Here is a 26,543-nt window from a genome sequence, read left to right as displayed (position 1 = left end):
TTTGTCCTACCTAGCAACAACTAATGTATCCGATTATAATTCTGACTTATTCGTACCAGATGAATGAAATAATTCGTATCAGCTAGGCTCTGTAATAATTAAGGCATATGCATAAATTTGGTTAAATTACGAAAATTGCCTATTCCTTCAGTCAAAAGAATTTGGAGAGTGGAAAAAGATAAGAGATGGGCTCTTTCATTGTGTGACAAGTGTATAATTGTATTTCTGAAATAAATTCGTTCAAACCCAAAACTCGGAAAATGTGTGTTTTGTATAAATTTGTTCGTCACCTCCAAGAGCGCTCTGCTTAGTGGTGCATGGCATATGATGGCCGTATGCAAACAAGGTGGATTATGCAAGCTGGAGAGTAACCCTTTTCCTCTGTTTAACATTGGAGATATGAAATTGAATTTATATTTTTAATGTTAACCTTTGAACTGTGTTGGCTTTGTATTTTTAGGGTGGGGAACCTTATCTGTGTTCTTAAGAAATAGTAAATCACTAGCATTCATGCTAAATAATTTTCATTCTTTTGTTGTGTGTATTTTGAAGTTACTACACCACTAACCTTATTTCCATGATACAATTATCACGAGTAGTCCTTTAAATTCAAATTTAAGACATTGCTTTTATTTGTATTGTGACATCCATTTTTCCCCTATGTGATTCCCAATTCAGGTACTTACTGCCTATATTTGAAGTTGTAATTTAATTGAAGTCAAACTATGTAATATCATAAGTTCAAACAGAAGTTCAAACTGCTAAATGTACAATATATTCACGTCACGTTTCCCTCCTTGTTTTGATTTTTTTTATTCTTTAAATTATCCTTTAGTTTTGTATGTCAAATAATAGTCTTGTACATTTCAGATTTGAAAGTCAAATATTTTAGGCCGATTGGTAAATGCAATGAATTATGTGAAATATTTCAAAAGCTAAATTAATTTGAAGTGGAAGTTCATTGAAAGTAAAAGTAATTAAAATATGCAATAACGGAATTAACTATTTTAAGTCTAGTGTTTTGTTTCAGGTTGAAGGTCTTATTGAAAAATGTCTCAATAGTTAGTGGAAACTTCACAACAATGTGGATATTCTGTAATATGGTATTATTTTTCATGACTTTAAAATTGAAATCATTTTTTTATAGATAAACTTCATCTTTTTGAGACTGTTTTGTATTGGAAATAAAAGTTTGAAAGAAAATGTGTGAAATACAGTTAACAACTAAATTATTCATACCCTCAGTACCCTTTTGGATGTGACATACTAAAGCTTGCATCTAGAAAGTATTCAACAAATGCCCAAATTTAACCAGTTCACCTCTAATGTTTGAGTTATAGAAAGACACAAAAAACATGATCAAATTTACAAGGGGTTTGAATAATAGTTGTTAACTGTTTATATAGCTGATTAAAACCTATGGTACACTAATTAAAGATCAAGACTGATTTAGAATGGAAGTTGTGGAGGAGGCAGTATGGCACAATCAGATCTTCGTCTGACTCCCAAAGAAGATGATGAATATCACCTAATCTGCAAGTACACAACAATGCATGGAGAATTATTCTTTCGAAATTTTAGATTTTATTCAGATTCTTTTTCAACACAATAGCTCAAAAATATGATATGTAGTTAGTTTTCATAAATACATGAGCAAATGAAACATTGTAGTCTGCATTTCATACCTGTGTGTCTTCTAAATCTTTGCATTTGGGAAGCAGCACGGCTTGGATGTTGGGCAGAACACCACCTTGAGCAAATATCTTTGAGTGCATATATAGACCAGTTTAGATTTAAATCCATTTGCATTTCTACCCAGAAACTCCTTGTAACAAAATATTTACATATGGTTCACCTTTTCATATAGTGGCATCTTAACCAAAGGAATCCATGTGACCGTGCATATATGTTGTCATGTTGGGTAAGCCTTGGGCAAGCTTATGGTCTCTAAAGACAATTGCATAACAATTTGAATACATTTGTACACTGGTCTTATGGTAATGACATTCTGGTTATTGCGCTGCAGGGTTGAATTTCACATGCAATGAACGGCTGCTCTGGAGAATAATATATTAATAATTAATAACATGTTGAGAGGCATAAGGACGTCCATTCTATGTATAATGATATGAGTTAATGCATTTCTAGCTCTCAACATTGAACATAATCTTAATCTAATAGAGTCCATACATATGTCTCATGCACATCTTGAATGTCACCATAGCACCCCTACATGATGCCTTGACAATTGCCCATTGACCACTTTGCATTTTATCAATATAACCATTATGCTAATGGAGTTTTACCTATAGGTTGAAAAACTATACCCATTGTGATAATATAATTGCAGGTCTCTTGTCTCATGCTCATCTTGAATGTCACCAGAGCACCTCTACATGATGCCGTAATGGTTTGCAATTGACCAATATATAACCATTATGATAATGGAGTTTTACCTATAGGTTTAAACACTATACCCATTGTGATAACGGAATTGCAGGTTTCTTGTCATTGTGGTTTATTCTGGCATTTTCCTGATACATTGAGAGTTAAGGCTACTACATGAACAAGTTTGATGGAAATGTTGAACATTTCAAAATATTGCACTTTGTTGAAACAAAAATAATTTAAAATATTAAATGAAGACATGTTCTATTGAGAACGATAATACAAATTCATCTGGCAAAAATGTTAATTATTCATCTGGGAAAAGTATATTCCTTTTGTAACTGCAATGGATAATAACCCAAACCTGACCCTTTTAAACAGTTTCAATCAAAAAGAAAATTATGTGTTACAGATATAACAATACATTGTAGGGAGGAAACTTATTCACTAAATTCAATATGACTACAAGGCTTTTATCTCATTCATTTTATCGCATTTTCCATTGTTATTATGATTTGTGGCAGTATTGTTTTTTTTCCCCTGAATTGTGCCAAATTTTTTGTTTACCCAGAATTATATGATTATTTTTTTCTTCTCATAAGTTTTTTCTATGAAACAGATGCACAATTTTAGTCATATTTTTTAGATAATTCTAAAGTGATTTTAAGATACCTCAATATCAACATTTGCATTCCTAAAAAATTGAATAAAAATATAAACTCCTGATGTTTACCCTGGTCATATTGCCTTCTGTTTATCTACCATTCAAAAATAGTTTTATATATATCATAAGATACTCGATGGAAGACTTATACACACAAGTATCGAGTTGCAATGTCAAAATTGACATTAGTAAAAATTCTTTGATGTAACATACAAATATGACATAACATACAAATTGAGTAATCAAAAGCTATCATCATTATACGATTACACATTACCACATATCACATATACTGTCAAAATGCCTTTATAAAATCTAATATCATACACAAACACAGAAGTAATGCTTTAGCACTCCATACTTGACAAGCAATAACAATAATATGCTTTCATATGTTTTATATACACTATTATACATGACTTATATGGTTTAGGAATGAAACATATCACACAAGATCACATTTTGTTTTCAAAAGTAATTGTAAATACTTCCATGATTCGACAAGAGATAGTATAATTAAATATAGCACATTTTTTTTGTATTCTTAGCTGGAAAAATACTATGTACAAAAATGAAGGCATACATGTACATGCTCGGTTACAACACATCTAAGTAAAATTCAATGCAATGATAACACAGCTAATATCTCTTCAAAGTGTTTTTTTATTTTCCGTATATAAGTAAATCCTTTCTTACTTTCTGAGGAATAGTACCCAAAAAGTACCCCTTGTGATTTTTAAATACAAATCTTAATTAACTTAACATGGAGTGCAAAGCTTGCAAAGAATGCAGAAATAGATAATTAAAAAATAAATAATTACCATTTTGAAAACAAATTATGCAATACCTAAATCTTATGTGTAATAAGCTATAGTGAAATTAAATTTTCTGAAGGCCTGAGCATTATTTAAAAAAGAAAAGATATTAAACTTCTAATTAAAACCATAAAATAAACTTTAAAATTATCTTCCAATTTTTGACCATTGTTTATTCATGAAGTCTAATATTTCAGTGCAAGTTTTTGCACTATGACATAGTCTTTCAATTCAATGTACACTATCACCTTCAAAAAGGGATTTCTTTCTGTAAACTTTCAACTTCCACCAAGACAGAACTTTGCCAAATAAAGATTGGCATTTGTACTCCATGAAAATATCTCTCATGATTTTTCTAGTAGTTTTAAAATACTGATACCAGTTTTATTTTTGTAAACGTGTACCTGGGTAAATTTACACTGAACTTTGGTTCAATATAATGCATCTACAAATAATTTTAGTCTTTAATTTCGTCTTTGAGATGCAAATAATATATTGCTTAAGTCAGAGCTCATTTAAAAAAAAATCTGTTCAAATGTTATGAATTGACTAAAAATTTCAGTTTTTTAGTATGAAGAATTAAAAAATCTCAAAGTGTATTAACTTTTTATCTTGAAATTAGAACTATAAAAATTACCTAGGAAGCAGATATTTTCATGGAGTATTCATGTAAACTTTCTCTTTCCAAAACAATAGAAAAACCATGTCTGCAAAGACATGCCTATAGCGCTAATAGTTCTGCTCAACTTGTCAACGTGTCAACGCAGAGAATGAAGCTGAATATATTTTCAAATCATAGAATACATATCACAGATACTGCAGAGAGAATACAAGAAACTGATGTATATATTCCCTACCATGTTGTAGATTGGCGCCGTAAGGTTAAAAGACAAAAGAATTTAATCGTTACTGAGTCACATCCCTTTTTTCATACTAGATGAGTTTGTACTCTTATAGCACTGAATTGAAAAAGCTTAGTCATACAGAATACAAACACCGTGGTTTTATATTGTTTGATAAATCATCACATCTGTTACTTCCAATTATCTATTAATAAATTCAAGTAATTAAAAGACCCTTTTTTTTTTTTTAAGATTTCAAATGGGATATTGTCAAAAGTTAAACTACAACTATAATTACATAGCGTTACATAGGATTGCAATTTTGTTTAAATTACCGAGTTCAAAGGAAACATGTGAAAGCTTCAAGTATAACTGTTGATATCGTTCTTTAACTTAAACAAAATTGTAGCCACTTCATCTAATTCCAGATCTTGACCAAAGTTTAAAGTTAATAATCTTCTGCAGTCTACATGTATTTGAGAATTAGAAGAGGGCTTATATCACAATATTTTCCCTCAAGGAAAATGTGCCACACAATTACAGCCAGTTCCAGTGTCAGTGCCACAAGTACATTAACTAATGGCCCTTCTTGCTCTAAACAAATGCTTCCCAAAAATGCAAATTTATCAAATAGGACAAATTATCTGTTCATATGTAAACTGTGCCAAATGGGACATCCAGGTACTTTGCTGTACCTTCAAGAAATACTTCCACAAGAGACAGCAGTTATAAAAGACCTGGGCCCTGTATTATAAAAGAAGCCCGATCGATTTGAAAGAATCGCAACTCTTTATAAGATGGGCCCAGGATTAATGTGACAGATTTCTTCATCTTCAAAAAGATTATTTTTCACAGCTATGAAGTCGTTCAAGAGACTGCCTCTCCACATAATGTCATCATCGTTCTTGTTCCCTGCTATCCAATATGAACGCATTCTTCTGCACACTGAACTATGAAGAAAAGGGTGGCACTGGAATGAACGTTTAAATCATGTGTTCTGTTCACACTAGAACATTTAATGAAAGACCAAGTGTGGTGTGAACGATACTCCTTCGATAGATTTTCTTTTTACAGCTTGAGGAGTCATCAAAGAGCTGTCCCAAACGACTTTGGCTTGTCTGACTTGTCTTCAGATATTCTGTCGATGCAGCCTAGCGTCTCGGCCAAAATTTTGAGGACGTCTACACCGGACATGAGTTGTCTGCAGGGGGAGAGAGTGAAACAGAGAGAAAGAGAGAGAGAGAGAGAGAGAGAGGGAGAGAGAGAGAGGGAGAGAGGGAGAGAGAGAGAAAGAGAGAATGTGGGGGAGAAATGTTAATATGAATAGATGTGTGCAGGTGTAAATTAGGTACTGCAATACAAAATGGAGTTCACAGAATATAGCAGAGAGTGTTTGAAATCAACAGTTTGGAATTCATCGGCAATTACAAATTGGTATATTGCATTACCAATATAGATATTTAAAATGGCTATTATAAAGTTGTAAAAGTGATGATCAAGATTAATTAATTTCATTAAAAACAGAGAAAGAAGCTTGTAGCAGGTGATTGGTTTATAAAAAGTACTCAGTTAAGATTTGCAAGTACTATCAGAATGATTGTCATCTTTCACTGGTAAATAAAGAGTGTATAGTACCCCTCTTTATAATACCAGAAAGTCAGAATTGGACTGAGGAAGGAATTAATATTTAGACATCTTGCTTAATCAACACTTGATTTCAAAACAGAAAAATACAGAACTAAATACTGGTACATTAAATTGTAAACTTATAATCTGCAACGACGTCAGAGCTTTGCAAAGGACGTAAATCTACAAAGCTTTAAAATTGCAGCATCCAAAACCAAGGAATCAATTCTAAATTTACTCAAACTTTTGGCAGGCCATCAAGAATAGCGTTGACGTTTGCCAGCAAGTGTTACATGTAGGGGTGAAGCAAAAGGAAGTGTCTTATAACTCGATAGTCTCCATTCCAGCCAACGCTACGACCTTGTTTCCTGACTATAATGAAGTTAATGGGTAGAGTTGCTTAAAGGAGATGACATTAATTGATTTTAGGAATTTGTAGGCATCAGACTGGTATCTCTGTCTACACATCTAAGTAGTTGGTTTTAATGTCCAATTAAGATCCATTAAATTATAATTGTTCCCTCAGTAACATAATGTTATTATGAGTCTATGTATTTCATGTTTCTCTTCACACTCTGTAATTTTGTGCTATTTTAGGGCTCCTAATTATTTATTATTATTATCATTAATTAAGAGGCTAATTGTTCAATTCCTTGATCATGCATATGTCCTCATTCAAGGCATTCTGACTATAGTTATTTCTCTCAACCAAAGTGCTCTAAACAGGTACCTGGTAGGTCATCCAACCAATAACAAGTTTCAATGACTATTAATAAGCTCCTGAAATGATTGCATTGGACTGGCTGAGAGCAAATTTGTCACAGAGTTTCGGCACTTGTTATTGATAACAAGTTTTACGAAACAGGGCCCTGACATGGTTAAAACACATCCATTTACAAATGATGCAGGGAATCTGTCAAAATTAGGCTAATATCCTATGGAACTTCCTGTACAAAAAACAAACAGTTACAGAAAAAGTAGGCTTATGCATTTATTACAGTTTTGCGATTCCAGATGTTAATACCTTTGGAAACAGATTCTATGATTACAGCCCTATTTGAATTATAATTTTATGGCTTAGTTGATGTTGATGTTGATCCTGGATATTGTGGATAAGCCAGAATAATCCAGATGGCATAATTCTTCTACAGGTGTAATTCAGCTTTGAGGGGGCGGCTATCTAACCTAGATAGTAAGTCAGCCTGTATAGACATAGATTTGCCTATCAATTTATTTATAATCCACATCAATTTACTGAAAATATGGAGGTATTTTTGATTTACTTTGAGATTTTGAAATCCTCCCCGTACATATAAAACCCATTAAGGCAATGTCAAAAATTTAATTTTATGCGGTTAACAGTCGCTCAAAACAAGGTAATATTGCATTACAACAAAGTGTCTTTGTTAGGACATTTTTAGCATTTTCTTTGATTCTTCATTTTTTCATGTCAAAAGAAAAACATGAAATAAACTCCACCCCTGCTCCCCCACCCTAAGAAGAAAAAAAAATAAGTGAGTGGAAAAAACAGGAAGAGAGTAAGGATAAGATGCAAGAAATTAAATTTGTCTTGTTTTCTTGATCTTCAATGCAATCAGGTGCATCACTTCTGCTGTCTCTCAATCCTTACTATATGACATTTCAGACAATACCTCGTTAGTATCCTATAAATATCTAATCTATAGTTCTGCTGGTCAATATCACTTCAAGGTTACAGGACAACAGGATGTGAGAGCCAAATCAAAGATTTTCAGAGTCACGAACTACCCACTGTACTTATGCCTTCCTATCCTCATTTCTTTTCTAGTTTGTTCCTTCTTCTTACAGAATACTGTCTAGAATAAACTTATTAGGACACTGCATGGTGCAGCCAAGTTTGCTGGAGAGGAGGGATTTAGGAGTGGGTATTGGATATCAAACCTGAGATCTACCCAAGAAATCACATAAATACATCTCAAAGCAGCACACAAACTCCATATATGGGACTACAGAACCGTTTCCCGGCCCTTCTGCAGTTTCTACCCGAGATCAATTTCAGCCTAAATGGTTTCAGACGTTCCATATCTCGAGGAACAAATTTATCATTTCCTCAATGGATTAGCACATTATGCAAGCAGTCAATGGGTATGTGTAGATAAAAACTATAATTGGGTTGGCATTACTCCTATGTGAGCAAGTCTCTTAGCAGACTTTTTAATACTGTTCATTCAATTCTGACTGCTATGAAATTGTCTAAAAATAGATGTTACAGGCTATTAATGTTATTCATACAAATTAACATTTATTTTCTTCTATTCAATTTGACAACATAATTGACGTCTGTTCAAACAATATAATTTATACGTAGGAACATAAATATAATTTAAGAACTTGTATTACAAGGAAGAAGGTACTAATCCCAGATTTCGCGTATCCTTCTTTTTTTCTCATATGCCTTTCAAAACATTCATAGTAATATATTTGTTGATAATTATAGTTCTGCTTACAGCAAGAAAGTTGGTATTAACACAGAAGTTAAATTCTTTTGGTTCTCAGCAGATGAAATATAAAGTAAGACAATAAAGTTAAGAACTATTCATCTTTCTAGTTATAAATGATTTAAAGGCACACTGCCATACTTGTAGCCACTTGCTCCCTCTATATAGAAAACTTCCCCAATCGGTGCCTGTTGGTCCCCCATGATCCTCTTTTTCTTATGTTAAATGAGAGCTGAGTTAATGAGATAGCCACCTGTCGCAGTGACCTCGATGGCTCGCTATGTGGTCTAATCCCTTCTTGCCCAGTAGTGGTGACGGTCTTTAAAAAAACAATATTTAGCACAGTTCAAGAGTGAAAGATAGAAATCTTTGAGTAGTATCAGAAAATTTGACATCTTGGAAAAAAGGAAACACATTCAAAATAGTTCCAATCAATTGAATTATGCAAAGATAGATTACAGAATTCACACAATTTTGACTTTTCCCCCAAATTTTCCTGTTAGGCATGATACAGTAATAAAAGAGAGAAAAAAAGGAAATACAGTTTCTATAAGATTAGAAATTGAGTATAACAATTCTTATCTGTAAACAGTATCAAGTTCTCTTTATATTTATGTTATCTGCTTTCCTTCTCTACTACGGAAGGAGCAAAGTCTATTTCTGACCACACGCAGCTGCGTTGCCCGATTTCTGGGTATTATCAGCTTTTCTTTATCTTCTTTATGATATTTCAGTAGCATCCTTAGGATTATAATTAGGGTCACCCTGGATTTATCTTCATAACACCCTCTAGCCAATGGTATCAGGTTACATCCAATCTTACACAGCTTGGATACAGAGATCTATCTTTAGAACAGGGTCCATTTTTTTTGCGTAAAGTTTGGAGGATATAGCCGTTTGGGATTGGACAGATAAATTCTTTGGGAGAAATGAATTGTAGTTTTTATGGAAGTATAAAGCATACATGGAATTCTCAACTGACCATAAATTGAAAGTGGAGTTAAGCATGAATGTATGTTGAGCTAATTATTGCATTTTCGTATGATATTTGGTTACCATTGTAATGTACACTTTTTATGCACTTCATTATTTATGAGCTACCTTTTTTGTGTAATGTCCTCTTTCTTTTCTTGACATACATTTTACCAAGCAATTATGTCATTAAAATTCAACCTCATCTTTTATCAAAACAATATAAATATATGACCTGCAACAATATTGGTCCCTCGGAGAGGACCTAAAGCCGTTGGTCCTCTTGTTGATTACTAACAAGCATTTATGCTTTCTTAGCAGCCAGGTAAAATAACCACCACTAAATCTAAATATCCCTTTACTGTTTCCTTCTTCAAAACAACCCCAAACATAATTAAAGACTTTTATCAGGTTTAGCAATGAGCATTCTACACAGATGTTCTCCCAAAAATAGAATGTCACCAAGATTGATCACATCGCAAAAATAGTTGTACAGAACAATTCCGTTTGAAACGTAAATATTCACTTTGCTGAGTTCACCGTCCAAAATTACACGGCAGGATTTAGCGAACAATTCCAGGATAAATCCCCCGGAAGAGATAAAGGAGAAAGAGCATTATGTCAGTGGATAAACGCAGTGATGAGGGTCTATTTATAGTAGGATTCAGGAACCTTGGATCAGTATAGCCTTAGCAAATCATTCAACATCCTTAATAGGAGAGATGAGGAGAGTGACTGTACATAATTGCATCAACCTTTGTCATCCACCGATGTGAAATTAGCTGGAATGGAGTTACAATTGCAGTGGAACAAAGGCAGTGATTGTACAAACTCTTTGGAAAGCATGTTACCTGTGCAATCATGTTTTAGTAGCTTAAACCATAGTTTGGCATTAGTAGGGTTCCAGCTGAGACACATGGGCTTCACAAATACTCCTCCGGATCCCACAAATATCAAAAAATTATCAAGGACCCTGTGCACACAAACCCCGAATATATTTCTGGGTCCCTGCGAGAAAAAAAAAATTGTGTGGTGCCCTGCTGTAGCAATGTGTAGAGAACATGAAATTTAAATACACCAAATGGCACTAGGAGAGGGTATATAAAACTGTTATGGTTAATTGAACCTCAGCTATCTGACAAGCAACAGTCTGCCCTAGGTGACATCTGAAGGACACCATCTTCAGTCTATCTACCTGCATTCAGTTTTTGATTTTTCAAAATATTTCAACAAGAGGCGTTGTGGCCCAGTGGAAAAGTCCTACGACTGCATTGTGAACCACGAGGTACAGGGTTCGAATCCCTGTCACAACACCAACGTCCTTTGGCAAGAAGCTGATCTTCATTTGCCACACTCCACCTGGGTGAGGTAAATGAGTTCCTTGAAATGCACTGTGTGCTAATATAGGCTGCCAGAGCTTAGGCAAGGGTAAAATTTTCCAAAGGTCTTTGGAAGCACATAGGGACGTTATATAATAATGTGTTATGCGCTATACAATAACATATTATTATTATTACCTATTGGAATGACTAATCTTATCATACATTCGGCTATAAAAGATCTAGTCCAGTTTAAGCATCTGTCTATGGCTAGCAGATCCTCATACATACATGTAGTAAGACAGACTGATACATTATCTACATGTACAGCTATAAAGCTAAGAGTTCATATAACTCTAACAGTGATCTACAGGAAATACTGCTTTATGACTGTACTTCCACCAATATGTCTCCTTAGCTTGGGGGCAATATTCCTTTATCATAGTGTCTCATCAACATCATCATTTTCCTTCGAAATAGAACAAAAGATTAATGCGCAAAGAGTACACTCCAAGAAATATAACCATCGATGATAAGGAGATATTATGATATGCGTGATAAGGGCATTTATACTACTGTGTATTCGTGAGTGTAGTGTGGTTTTCCGTTGACATTTGGTGGATACGGAAGGGGATAGTCCTCGTCGATTAGTCATGAGAGTGATAATCATCTTGTGGGCAGACGACAGTGTCTGCGTTGGCTGGCCGCTTTTGAAATCATAAACCTTATACAAAGCTGTCGAACATGAAGGCAATGATCATGCAGATATGTAGTGATTCGTGTTCGGTTCAAATTACGTGAGCTACTGTCGAACCCATCTGTTAAGGTTGCCAAAGGGAAACAGACGAAGTGGCTGCTGTAGGAAGCTGGTCTTTCTAGACAGGTTCTAAAGCATACACTTCTTTCTCAAGGAAGACAAAATACATGGCCACTATAAACAGGTGGCCTTTACAAAGAGGTGGCCACAAAGACAGGTTTTACTGTACATTTTAACAGAACTATGCTTCGGTAACAACTGCCACAGGCTTCATTTCATCAAAGATGGAGGGTTAATTATAAGGTTAATTAACTTAGCAGGTAATGGGTAAGGGGTAGTTGTCCAGGCGGTTATCATCCTATGCGGCAGTTGTCTGAAAGTAATTATCCTCAGGGTTGTATTCCAGAAGCGGTAAGGTGATAGTCCTAGGACGATTGTCCAGGCATCATCGTCCAGGGGTGTTGTCAGCTAATTGTTTAGCCTGTTAACTCCATAGAAATACTATCTGTGCCTTTTAATCTACTCATTTTCTCAAAAAATGACTGTGTAGAGAGAAGAGAAGGAGAAGAAAGGAAAGAGAAGGAAAAGGAAGGAAAGAGTATGATGACTACTTACTTGATGTTTGTTTCTGCCTCTTTGGCTGCGGTGGCAAGTTTGAGTGAAGCTGCGTTGGCCTTTTCTCTGATATCCTTTAATTCCTTGTTCTCTTCTGTCTTCTGTTTACTTGAGCTGCCGCCGCCCAGTTCACCCTGAAATTTTTTTTTTTAAAATCATAATAAACATGGTATATCAAATGCATTGTCATTTAAATTGAATTTACGAAAAGCAAGCTCCATAGCCAGAATGAACCTATCATTTATCATCACATCTCGAGCTATAGGTACAGAATATTCAAGAACATTATTACAGGTCTGAGGTCAGAAAGAAAGTTTTCAAGACATCCAATTTTGATCACCAACAAAAATCCTGGAAAATGTGCCATTTCATTTTAATATATTCCCTACATTGACAATGAGGTAAGAAATTATGGATTCCTGCCTTTAATCCCCCAGGAGGAATTTCATTAATCATTTGGTTGAAACCATTATACATCAACATTGGTCATGATGTGATCAACATGAGACACTAAACTGGAATTGCGTACCTACAAACACTGTCTTATTTGTTTTCATACTCTCCAAATTTATTTGGATTTTAATGTATCATCATATTCCTATTTCATTACACACTGTCCATCTCTGTTTTATTTAGCATTATATATCATTACCATCATAATCTTTGGTGACTTTTGTTTATATTTTTTTCATTTGTATTCTTGCATTTACTTGCCTCATAGGCCTTTATTATATGTATTTTGATGTCTTTTGTTATGGTTGTGAAAAATAAATGAAAACAAAATATTTACATGAAATAATGTAATAAGAATTAATGTTGTCATGATGTAATTGTATACTGCTCCAATGAAACTTGATCAAAGTTGAAAAACCCATAAAAATGTTAATGTCTAGAAACATCAAATTACAAAGTTTGCAATTTTCAGAACACTTGTCTATTAAATATATATAACACTTTCCCCTGCAAAATAAAACAAAAGAATGTAATTTGTCTGAAATCTTTTTGAACTGCAAGACAATGATGCCAGTGACAAGAGTGAGACTGATCTATCAGATAAGGGTTGGTGGCTGGTGAGCGAAGACTATCCGATGGAGCTGTTCCAATGTGGGGAGAATGACACACACTAAGCCGGCAACCAGAGGGAAATGAGAAGCGCGCTTACATCAACCTCGCCTGACAAAGTCATGTCCGTGTTGCCCCCAGCAACAAGACACCCCCTCCCAGGATGTGACAATAATGTTTCTAAATCCAGGAGAGGGGGCCCCTGGTGGTCCCCCAGCTCTAGAAGAATGTTGATAGTGTATGAGTGGTTTTCCAGATTGTGGGTGGAAGATAGGATGTACAATGTTTGGTTGATGCTAAGGACATGATCCACTAGGGTCCCCTGTCTAAAGGAGCATGTTCAGTTAGTTAGTCCTTCATTCATAAAAGGATCCAAAGTCCTGATTCACAGAGTGGGGGCTGTTAGCTATATCATCTATCCTCTAGAAAATCCTTGTCATGCAATGAGCTGTTGTTTTTGTTCCTCTAATTTCCCATTTTTTTGTTTTTTCCGTATTATTTGAAATGGTATGTGGGAGGTCGCCAGAAAACAAGGTGAAGAAAGTAGGGCTATGCTTGGTCTTTGTGTCAGGGTTTCCATGTCTAAGGCGGACGTTATAGTCCCCTCTAATGAAACCATCCTAGGACCTGATTCACATTAGCTTCTCTACAGGGTAACTTGATGGTAGATACCAACTGCCTACAACAGAAGGTCTTTGTGGTGAACTAAGGTTGTTGTTCTAGATTTTGTTGTCATTTAACAGGTTATCAACCATATATGACAGAAAAACCTTGTTACAAATAGAACAGTTGTTACTGTTCTAGATTTTTGAAAGTTCACACATGGTATCTGGTGGTAACTACCAAACATCTACAACAGAAGACCCTTGCTATGCACTGAGGTGTCATTACTGATGTTATATTTTTGGTTGTTCCTCTTTTAAAACATTATAAAATAGGGATTATATGTCTTGCAGTAACTACAAATTGTCAAGAACAGATTTCTTTAGCATGGACTGTGCTTTGTTGTTGGGTTTTTCGGGGTGGGGAATGTTTTTTTGTTGGGGGGGGGGGGGTGTTCTTTTCATTATCTAGAATGAAGTGGCTATTACTAATAATATCATGTAAGTTTCTATCTTCAATGTTCAGAGACAAACCTTTTTAATGTTAATTGGTTTTGCTCTAGACTTTATTATCAAAGCTCTGATCTTAAAATATTAAAGTATCCATGGTGGCAGATACCTCCCCATACCAAACAAAACCTGTCAAATAAGCAAATCGCTGTTAATGATTGTTAGAGTTATTCTTGTTGCTGCAGGCTTTAAAATTGTTTCTTTGTTTTTACCCTAATGCAAAGAGAGCATATGTATGCTTGTAAGTAAGCATCCAGAGGACCAATGGCTTTGAGCGCTCTCCGTGAGATTTGTTACTGAGGATTATTGCCTTATCAAAGGGCACTAAAGCTGCATTGACTTGGTTTCGAACCCAGGACCTCTCGGTTAGGAGACCACTGCTCTACCACTGAGCCATCTTGCCTCCTGATTGTGTCATGCTACGTCCCCACTGGATTCTATTCACCACAGGTCATGTGAGAGAAGGATAAGTTTAGAAGTGACTGACCCCGGCCGGCCGCTTGAGAACAATCACATGTCTATTGACTAACCATCCTATATACCCAGGGTCCAGGCATGTTGACTCAATGATGCAAGACAAAAGATTTATGACGGTAACAGACACCATGTACAATATGCATGAATGGCATGTATAGTTAAAATGGGCAATCTAACTGAGATGTGAAAACATTAACAATTCCCTGTAATTTACTTTCTTTCCATTAGAATGTATAATAATTATGTAATACTTGAAAGACATAGGCTAAGTAGAATACCATTCTTAGAGGCAGGACAAGGGCCCATGGAACGACAACACTGTTGTACATGTATGAACTTTGAGAACATCCCATGTAAGACAGGTGAATTTTCTATGCAATTTCCAATGTGCTGTATGGAAATGTAACTTAATTATTATTAATTGCAACAGGCCACTAAAGCACAATCTTTTCAAGCTGATGTATATCAACAATCGATTTTACAATTAATTCAATCGCTGACCTGTTTATGATTGAAGAAAAACAAAGGACTAACCTATCTCTGCAAAATTAAACCAAAACTAGATGGAATTTTGACTGCGCGCAGTCGAAAATGATGCCTCCGCCATAGAGCAATTTAAACAAGTTTGGAGTTTAAATCTCCAGTGGTTCTTGAGATATCATGATAACAATCTCAATGTATGGAATTTCATAAGTTGACCTCTGTGACCCTTGACCTTTGACCTACGTGCTCCAAAATCTAATCAGATTGTCTTCCTATGGTGATACACACTATCATTAAGTTTGAAGTTTAAATCTCCAGTGGTTCTTGAGATATTATGATAACAATCTCAATGTATGGAATTTCATAAGTTGACCTCTGTGACCCTTGACCTTTGACCTACGTGCTCCAAAATCTAATCAGATCGTCTTCCTATGGTGATACATACTATCCTTAAGTTTGAAGTTTTTACATCTCCAGTGGTTCTTGAGATATCATGATAACAATCTCAATGTATGGAATTTCATAAGTTGACCTCTATGACCCTTGACCTTTGACCTACATGCTCCAAAATGTAATCAGATTGTTTTCCTATAGTGATACACACTATCACTAAGTTTGAAGTTTAAATCTCCAGTGGTTCTTGAGATATCATGATAACAATCTCAATGTATGGAATTTCATAAGTTGACCTCTGTGACCCTTGACCTTTGACATACGTGCTCCAAAATCTAATCAGATCGTCTTCCTATGGTGATACATACTATCCTTAAGTTTGAAGTTTAAATCTCAAATGGTTCTTCTGATATCGCGCTAACAAACTCAATACAAGGAATTTCATAAGTTGACTTCTGTGACCTGTGACCTTTGACCTACATACTCCAAAATCTAATCAGATCGTCTTCCTATGGTGATAAATACTATTCCCGAGTCTTAAGTTTAAATCTTAAATGGTTCTTGAGATATTGTGATAACGGTCAAACGGGACGGACGTACGGACGTACAGACGGACGTACGGACGTACAGACGGACGTACGGACGTACGGACGTACGGACGGACAACCCGAAAACATGATGCCTCCGGCACCACCTTCGGTGGCGGAGGCATAAAAATATTAATATACATGTAGATCTTCCCTCTTATCACCAAAACTACTGGAAACAATTTATTGTCTGATATCCCAAAAAACAGAGTTTGGGAAGGGCAATGGATTTTGAGAGCAGAGAGAAGTTCAATGTTCTTTTAATTCATGTCATATCAATTTTAGATTGCTCAGCCAGCTTTTGCTGAACAGACAACGATCGACTGAATGAATCTTGACAAAAGAACCCAATTTGCCAAACAGGTGCCTGAAAATGACACTTTCTACCTGGTTCTAACACAGTCCCAGATATAACAAAGGTATATTTATAGGATATCATCTTAAGGGATTTTCATGAATTAGGTCAAAGCCAGCTACGGTCTTCATTCTTCCTCAACTCCTGTCGTGACAATATCTTTTGTAGAACAATCGACGCCCCTCTGATCACCCCCTCACCCATAACAGGTGACAAAGGTGTACTACCGCATCGCATGCCATCGAAGCAACATTCTCTTCCACTAATCGCCCGACGACGCAAGCCAAACTAAAACATGACTGTCCAAATTTCAAGAGCAATGCAGGGTTGATTGGGTGTGATGGGAAGTTTCCTTGGTGTCAGCAGCCCACCTAAAAATACCCCAAAATAACCCTTCTGCGTGTATCTATCTCTTCTGGCTAATGATCATCAATTATCAGCTTGTAATGCCAGATTTCTAAAAGTAGATGAGCCATGGATGGCTCCAGTAAAAGGGCGCTGCATTGTTTGGCGAAGGTCGAGTAATCTTTGATCTTGATGGCTATGTTTTTAGCAAGAAGAATCCTTGATTGTTATTAGTGTCCTTTCTTGCCATTTGTTTGGATGGAGCTAAAAATATCTTCTCTGCGGCTCACTCTATTTAAACAGTAGAATTGTTAAGAAGAGAAGTTGAAATTGAGATATTTTACTGGTAAATTCCATGAGGTAATTCCCAAATATAGAATGCCAACTTTCTGCCCAAACAGGGTCACCAAACTTTCCACTACGTTGTTATCTGGAATGAGTAAGCACCTGCCGTAAACCACCGCGCCCCCCTTGGGATGTTCTCCATTTCAACCACTACCTCCGGGACCCAAACAACAACCGAGATGGAAGCACCCAATGCAAGAAATAGATACGTAACCTATGCAATCCACCAGGCAACAAGCTACCCCTAAAAACATCCTCCCTCTTTCCAATTGATAAAAGTTCAAAGGCCTCACTCCACGATCACGAAAGGAACAAATCCCTGGCACCGTAGCGGTCTTGTGTCACCTGCCGCAATCTTCGCAAAAAAATCTAAGCTGACAACTGCTCTTGACGTCACCTCTTGCCTTGCTAATTGTCTCAGATCATCGGTTTCCCTTCGACAAATATACGTTTCACATTGATAATTGCCGGTACAGCTTGCAATTTTTTGTCCCCAAAATAACACCTTTGCAGCTATATATAGGGCCCAGGCAGGTGCCAATTCTATTGGTGATAACCCAATTACAAGAGAGAAATTTGTACTCTTTGCATGTGTATTGATGCAGTGATGGCAGTGATCTACTTTGGATCACTGTAGGACATCAAGGTATTCAAGTATGGAATATCGTCAAAGTTCAACTCCCAAAATGTCATCATCCTGCTAAGACGCTGCCCGTTATTACCTCTAAACTTCATTTCTCTACTGTCAAAGGAAACAGAGCACTGCAAATCAGTTATCAAAAGCTTAAGTATATCCTCCTTGCTCTTTAAAAGGCAAAAATAAATTGATGGCTAAGACAGAAATTCAACATTATGGCGTGAATAATTTTGAAAGAAATTCTGGTGAATCTCATACATATCTGTCCTACCAAGAAATAAAGAAGAAAAGGAAAAATGATTTAAGGCCTAATAGTATTTGACACATTATACTTTATATGAACAATCTGAATATGTCATAACATCATAAAAAAAATCATATTCTTTTTAAAGTTAAACCTAACCTTTCATTTTACATCCACTAATTACTAAATACTACACTACGTCTCTGAAGGAACAAATTTCTCAAGGTGGTGTGGTACTCTCAACACCCTGTCTTAATCAAACCCTGCCTGCAGGTCCACTCCACGATGGGGGTTAAATTTAACCTCATTTCCTTTGCATCTCAATTAACACCCCAGCTGTATTTCAACAAGATTCCTTTAATAGTACCTTAAATGTAAATATTTGGGCATAATCCACCTTCATAGGGTATAATTTGCGGCATCCAGATCCAGGCTATAGTAGTTTCAGAAGGTATTAATAACCCACCAATGTTGATATAGATTGTTGAGAGCCAGAAGGGCATTAAATATTTTATGTTTATAATACTGATACCAGTACATGATCTCTTTTGTTGTTGTTGTTGTTGTTTTTTGTTTTGTTTTTTTTCTTTTCACAAGTGCGTCTTGAGCATTTGATTAGGAATGGATTTGGCGCCTTACAAATCTCATATATTATTAGTATCATTATAATTATCATTATTATTAAAGTATATAAAGTTGATACATTTTTGGCTCTCAACAGAGAATAAGGGCTAACTATCGATCTCTATAACAGTGAATGTTTGAAACTTTGATTGCATGCATTATTTATGATGTTATTAATAGCTTTTAAAAGCTCATTATATAATCACTTTAAATAGAAAAGGAAAGATTGTGTATATCCAATAATAAATTACCTGAAAATCTAAGATGTCAAGATTATGATTGCAGAGGGAAATTTTGATTTGTAAATGTAACATTTAGGTATATTTTTAGCAAAATCTGAATACAGATGTCAATGAATGGAAAGTAAAATATCTTAAGAAATACAAAAAGGTCCTGTCAAATCAAAATGCTAATTTGATACTATGAGTGCCAAACTTGTTTTGCTATGTGGGTAATCATATATCTGGTAGATCTAAATGTTAACTAAACATCCTCCTAATGCAACTGTAATTAACCTGAAAATGTCAAATCCTTCTTCTTCTGCAAATGATTTTTTCCACAAATTATCTCATCCTTTTTCTTAATATCGAAGCAATGCATAAGAAAACCACTCCCGCACGTTGTCAAAACAATTACAGATATAAATGAATCTGCGTGGTTCCTAATGAGAGATCGGCATTCCAAGTGCATCCTTCGGAAACAAAACTCTTATGATTCCATTTGGGCTTGTTTTTTATTTCGAGACTAAAATAGCATATTTGTATACAATCAAAAAACCGCTCCTACATGTTGCTAAGGCAGTCAAAGAAATGCTTGATTTCATATCTTTGAGTCACACCATCTTCATTAATCTAAACTGAAGGATTTCCACCCATAATACATCCTACGGAAACAAACAATTGTACAATTCCATTTGGCTAATTAATTCTTGACGTCTTCCGTATTTATAATCTGGAAAGGCCTAATACATGTATGTATGACAGCAGGAGTAAACAAGCACAGCATGGTTTGTATACAGGATAAATTGGGGTCTTTTCATGTTGTTGTAATCAATAGGTGTTGGCATTATTAATGCAGAAGGGATCACAGATGTATAGGCAACTATTATTTCTATCGATCTTTAAACGATATAAACAATTGTGCCATTCACCTACTCTTTAATGTTTTCCATCTTCATACTATAATATTCTTTCACTTTTGTTCACAGACATGAGATTGCACTTGTTTACCTCAGGGATGTATATTTATAAGCTAGCTATATCAAGAACAATATTTGAATCAAGATATAATTGCATTAAAAATCTGATCAAACCTATATTTATGATTTTATATTATCTCTGGCATTCAAAGTTGAATTCAAATTTGGCTCAATTCCCTAAAGATCTAGTTTGATCAAATAACCTTTCAATCACCTTTAAAACAACTTTCATAATTCCCATCTACCTATCAAACCTTTCACCACAAGATCTCAATATAGACTGATATTGCCACGGTAACCAAAACAAAATTTTAGAAGATGTAAATATCTCTAAAAGTCAAATTTGGTAGAAATATATTTCTGAGTCACAAGAGAGCTGATTATTAGAAAACCTTTGCCCTTTTCTACACAAATTTATTTATATCTGTCTTTTTGCGGGGAAGATAAACCCACCTTTATGATAGGAAAGACGAAAATTGGCAACAAGCTACAAAACAGAGATCTGATTTAGAGAGTGAATCATCTTTTCAGAAAAGGCCAAAGCTGATGCCCTTTTGATGAACTTTCAATTTAACTTTTTAGCAACAAAAAAGAGAGGATACTCAAATAATGCAAGTTTCATGTACCGAGCATGCAAATTAATCTGTACACATGTTTAATCTAATTATTACATGTTTCCTTTTTGCTAAATGAACATCAAAATGGTATCAGTGAAAGTACTGTCACATGATGTCATTTTATCTTGATATTATCGCTAGCTGAAAGCCATTAGCTTTTAGGGGAGTAGTGAAATTGAAAAAAGTTTGACAAATTTGGCACTGCAGAAATAATCTTAACAGAAAATTTTGCTGACTTGAAAGCCCACCCCCAAAAGACCAAGAAATGATCAGTGTATGAGATATTAGTCTTTGATGAATGAGGCAGTAAATGGTCAGAAGCACGATTAGAATGAGCGTAAAAGGGATGATACAATTTTATATTTTTCCAGTGTATATTTAACACATTCTAAGACAAATCAACATGACTATCTGTAGCAGTTACATTCTTAAATCTCAGATCAATGAATCAATCTTTATGGCTTTATCGTCTAAACAAAAATCCCTGTAATATTTCAAAATTGGCCTTCTCTATCTTGATCATAATCATGGGTGTTTATCCCTCCTTGTATCAAATTGTTTCATAAGTATCCTTAAAAACCCTCTCCATTTTCTCCTCTGTTAAGTAATTTTTGTTATATCTCCACCTTAAAAAAAACCACCAATATGTTTTCCTCTCTTTCCTGTTTTAGCTGTACCATTTTTGTTTTAACCCCTCATGTTTCCGAAACCTCTTTCCTGCAGAAGGCGATTCCCCACTGACCTTTTTGAAAGTTTGTCTCTGGTTACTATGGAAACCAAATTTGAGATGCAGGCAGTCAGTGCGTGATTCATTTTGATTTTGCCCTTCATCTATCTAATATGACACATATGATGTATGATGTAATCTAGGAGATTTTTGGTTATTTGTTTGATTATTGATTTTTTTTTTTGGGGGGGGGGGGGGGGGGGGGTACTCTACACAGTAAAAAGGATGCCCATCTGTAGGGTGCAGTTTCATAAAGCTTGTTTTGAACAATTACTGCCACATTACTATAACAAATTTGTCCACAGCCAATCAAATGCAATAACTTCAGTAACTTTGATAAATCACTTCAAGAAGGGCCCTAGTCAGAACTGTTTTAGGCTTCTCCTTTGTCATCTGCCTGCAAGAAGGCCCTTACTGCCAATGATGATTATAGTACTTACAGCCTTCTTGCAAACAGCACAATATTTCATTTTTTTTTAAATTTTAACATATCAAACACCTTATAATATGAGTTGCCTGTTTCTATTCATCATCCCCAAATAAATATAAAAAATAAAACCAAAGCACAAGTGCTTGAATATTACTCCCCCCTTTGATTATGAATGTATGCATTTCTTAGAAAGAAAACAAAAATGATTCTTCCAAGAGCATCATCATTACTGGACAGTATTCTCCAACTTTTGAGATTGTTCTCAAAGCACTTGCAATCACAAAAGTCTGATTCAATTATCACCGCAACAGGAAAAACAAATTTGAAACTATATCACAACCTTGACCAATATTATGCTTTTACCCACATAATTCCAAAAAGTATCTAAATTAAAAAATAACAAAAAACCTCTCTGACAACTTTATGACTGTTCATCACTTCTTTGTTTTTTCCTGCTTTGGCAAGGGGCGGAAAGAATGTTACATTTTACTCATAGCTTCTTAGAAAAGATTAAGACTCTTGTCAAGGAACAGGAAGTTTTGTGGCCCCTGTACAGACAAACTCTGAGTCACTTTCACAGCACCAACAAAATAAAAAGCCTGCAGTAAACCAATGGATAGTCATGTTACTGTGAAGAGAAATGGAATATACAAGATATAAAGCGAGAGAGAGAGAGAGAGAGAGAGGTAGAGAGAGAGAGGAGGGGGACTGAGTGAGGATGTGAAGAAATACAGAGAGGAGATAATGTAGATATGTCGATAGATGAAAAGAATATAGAAAAGAGAGATAGAGATAGAGATAGAAATAAAGTGTGAGTGAGTGTGTGTGTGTGAGTGTGTGTGAGAGAGAGAGGTAGAGGAGAGATATCCGTGTGTAAGTAAAGTCAAAGTTTCATCAATGTTTAGAGAAATGTTACATTTCTTTATACAAAATAGATTTGTGCAATTTATTGTTTAAACAAGAATACATCAGGGCCTTAACTTTCTTATTCTCTTAAATTTAACTTTTCAAAGTCTGTTTAGGAGAACCCTATTTTGATTTTTTTTTTTTTTTTTTTGGTCCATATATTCATGTGTACCAGGCACCTGATAGCTACAAACCCTGCATAAATCATTGAATGATAATGCTGTATCTTCAGACATCTCGAGTGGGGAAGCGACATCTATCAGTTGATATCACTTTGAAGGTTGTTCCTTTTTTCTTAATAGATAATGAGCTTCTAATAAAGATTGTTTTTCTGAAGGTTATTCGAAAGGATAAAGAATCATAAAAAGGTTTAAAAAGCCTCGCTACCTTTTAAGTAACAAATCAAGAATGATCGATTCTGAAAGGATAATAATAGATTCTCCAAAAGACTGTCAATCAAGTCATGTCAAGTTGACAAAGTGAAAGGTAAAAGGTAAAAGAACCCCTTAGATTTTTATAAATTGATGTATATGTAAGCCAGGGTAATAATTGGGAGCGCCAGGAGGGTCAAATCTGACTGACATGAGCGCTATACAAGAACCCACTATTATTATTATTATTATTATATTAATAATGAGTACCTGCTCTGAAGGCTTTCAATAAGCAGTGTCAAATTGAGAAGCTGACAGGTTTAAAAAAGTTTCCCTAAGGATGTAAAAAATAAATATTGAAAATATAAAGCTGCAATCTATAAGACTGTCAATCAGTCATGGCATGTTGACAAGATGAAAGGTAAAAACTCATCCTTAAGTTTTCATAAATTAAAGAGTATTGCAGTTCAGAAGTGGAACTAAAAAACTCTGTCAATCAGTTATGACAAGATGACAAGATGAAAGGTAAAGAAGCCTCCCTAGGTTTGTGTAAATTTATGGATATAAATATTATATAGCTGCCCTGATTAGTTGTCATATAAAAACATGTCAAGATAGAATGATGAACCGCTGCTGCTATAAATAGCTGTCACCGGGTACCAGGTCTATGTTAAACCAATGCAGGGTGACATCTGGATGTTTATTAATCTAATTAACAGTTCACTGAACTTTTCACATGACAAGTTATGAAGTGCCATGAGTAGATGGACAACCCTTCTGAATAACTCTTTAGAAGTACACAAATACATGGGAATCACGTTGGCCAATGGAACAAATTTCTCTGCCTGTCTATTATTCTAGTAACATATTCTATTTGTTTTTAAAGTCTTTTCTTTAACATAAATGTACCATGCAGTTGTATTTAAAGATTACCAGTTATATCTTTAAGGGTGTACAATTATTGCTAATTGTTTCTTTTAATGTACAATGTATTCATACCATTCCTGATACCTCCAATGGTTTGGATAGCAACATCTTTTGATTATTAACAAAAGAAAAAAAAAGTCTCACCTTTAGTTGTTTGATCTCAGCTTTCAGTTTGGTGATCGTGTTCTCTGCCGTTACAGCTCTTTCCTGCATTCAGTGAGAAAGGAAAATATACAAAGAGAAAGAAAGACACAAAATTAATGACTATCATTAGGCATACATTACAAAGATGTTAGTATATATTGTTTATGGTCTCCATACATAAAGCTGTTTTGAAGGATCATGAATCAGTTAGTCCTAGATATCTTCTCGTCTAAAAAGCTTGAGAACAATAGATCTTAAATCGGTTAGTCCTAGATATCTAGGCCTCTGTAAAGCTGAGAACAGTAGCTTCAAGAAACGTAGACATCACACTTTAACCCTCATTGTATCCAACCCTTTTGGTACCTGCACCAGTCTAGAAGATCTAGTCTCCATAAACCTGTTTTGAATGATCATTAATCGGTTAGTCCTAGATATCTTGGCCTCTGTAAAGCTGGGAACAGTAGCTTCAAGAAACGTAGACATCACACTTTAACCCTCATTGTATCTAACCCTTTTGGTACCTGCACCAGTCTAGAAGATCTAGTCTCCATAAACCTGTTTTGAATGATCATGAATTGGTTAGTCCTAGATATCTTGTCCTCGAATTCAAGCTGAGAACAATTGCTTCAAGAAACTATCACACTATCACCCATACTATATCTGACCCTATTGGAACCTGTGCCAGTCTAGAAGATCTAGTCTCCATACATAAACCTGCTAAAATGAAGGATCATGAATCGGTTCCCGCAAATCAAAACAGGATAAGACTGTGACTTGCGCTAGCCCCTTGGTGCCGATCACAAGTTCCTTACTCCACTCGTGACACACACACGCTGCTTTGATCAAAAACAATTACGTGACTCATGTCCCGATAAACCCTCATTCTGCAATGGCCTGACCAAACAGGGCTCTCTGTGTGTAGGATCTCTGCAATGGCAATGGGTCAGTCTGGCCACAATCTGAAAGTCATCCTGCATTCTACACTACACAAAGTTATATACCAACTGTATGCTACATAAACAGGTAGTTTAAAGATTGTTTGAACTAGGTGATTACCACAGTAGGGTTAATGTACATGTATTTGATTTTGTGTAATTCCTGCTGCATAGGCCTTTAACATGGTTCTATGACATAGTTGAACCCATGCAGAAGTGATGTTATACCTCACTCAGACCTCTTTAATGACTCCAGACTGACAAATACTTGGCTATTCCTCATGGCATAAAGTCTTGTTTGGGTGCTGTTGGTCTGGCATCGGTCTCGTTGGTGTGAATAGGGTGGTAGAGATGACACAAATCAAAAAGCAAAACTAGAAAGCTAACTTCTGTTGATCGAGAGATACAAAGGTCTGGAATAACGTTTCATGATTTGTGCTAGCGTCCCTCTATTTCCTAGCAGATGATATGAATACAATAATATACCATCTCCCTCTGTATAGTCTACATATACATGGGAGATACCCTAAAGATCATACAAGTTCTTTAATAACGTAGTTTTCCTTTTTGATTTTTTTAAATCTAATATACTTCAGAACATCCAACAAACAATTATCAACAATTGAGCACTATTTCCTGTGCCCACCGTATGACTAATGCTTTGTGCACAAGGAGGAAACTCTTCTCCATACACATGCATGGACACAATCACAGCCAAGTTTGACAGTGAGCCTCAAATAATGACCTAGTGCTTTATAGAAACTTGGCTCAATGTCTCAGTCATATAATTCTTGAGGTGCAAAGTAATTCATTCAAGATCATTTCTTTTAAGGTAGTCCAATGTCACATAATTTCTGCTTATGTGTGATTGTTCAATGCAGTACTGTGAAGTTGGCAAATGATCGTTTCTTTCCATCCCAAAATAATACATTACCAAATGAGGTTAATCCAGATTTATTTCATAACAGTTCCTTTTTATTTCGTAGTTTAGAAGGTTATCTGGCTCCATACCAATGACATGCCTGTTGAGAGTACAAGTTTAAACTGAAAATAAATGTGCTGCTTTTCCAGGAAAGACATACTGGTAATAGATTTCTCTTCTATTTGTAATTGTGCCTAATTGATGAAATTAAACAACCTACAAATGAT

At 35.3% G+C, this 26,543-nt stretch overlaps 1 protein-coding gene across 2 annotated transcripts in view; it reads right to left on the bottom strand.

Moving 5' to 3' along the window:
* Positions 1-1,564: 1,564 nt before the first annotated feature.
* Positions 1,565-26,543, bottom strand: part of LOC100891932 (endosome-associated-trafficking regulator 1) — a 51,613-nt gene continuing 26,634 nt past the window's right edge. For both annotated transcript variants that reach the window (XM_030975173.1, XM_030975172.1), the window contains exons 4-6: positions 24,460-24,522; positions 12,476-12,609; positions 1,565-5,910 (exon numbers count right to left, since the gene is read on the bottom strand). In XM_030975173.1, the coding sequence (XP_030831033.1) occupies positions 5,796-5,910; positions 12,476-12,609; positions 24,460-24,522 (312 nt within the window). In that variant the 3' untranslated portion in view covers positions 1,565-5,795. The remainder of the gene's footprint in view (positions 5,911-12,475; positions 12,610-24,459; positions 24,523-26,543) is intronic.

The sequence above is a fragment of the Strongylocentrotus purpuratus genome, unplaced genomic scaffold (assembly GCF_000002235.5).
Source record: "Strongylocentrotus purpuratus isolate Spur 01 unplaced genomic scaffold, Spur_5.0 spur5_scaffold_8, whole genome shotgun sequence".
Lineage (NCBI taxonomy): Eukaryota > Metazoa > Echinodermata > Echinoidea > Camarodonta > Strongylocentrotidae > Strongylocentrotus > Strongylocentrotus purpuratus.
This window is presented reverse-complemented; position numbering and strand designations above follow the sequence as displayed.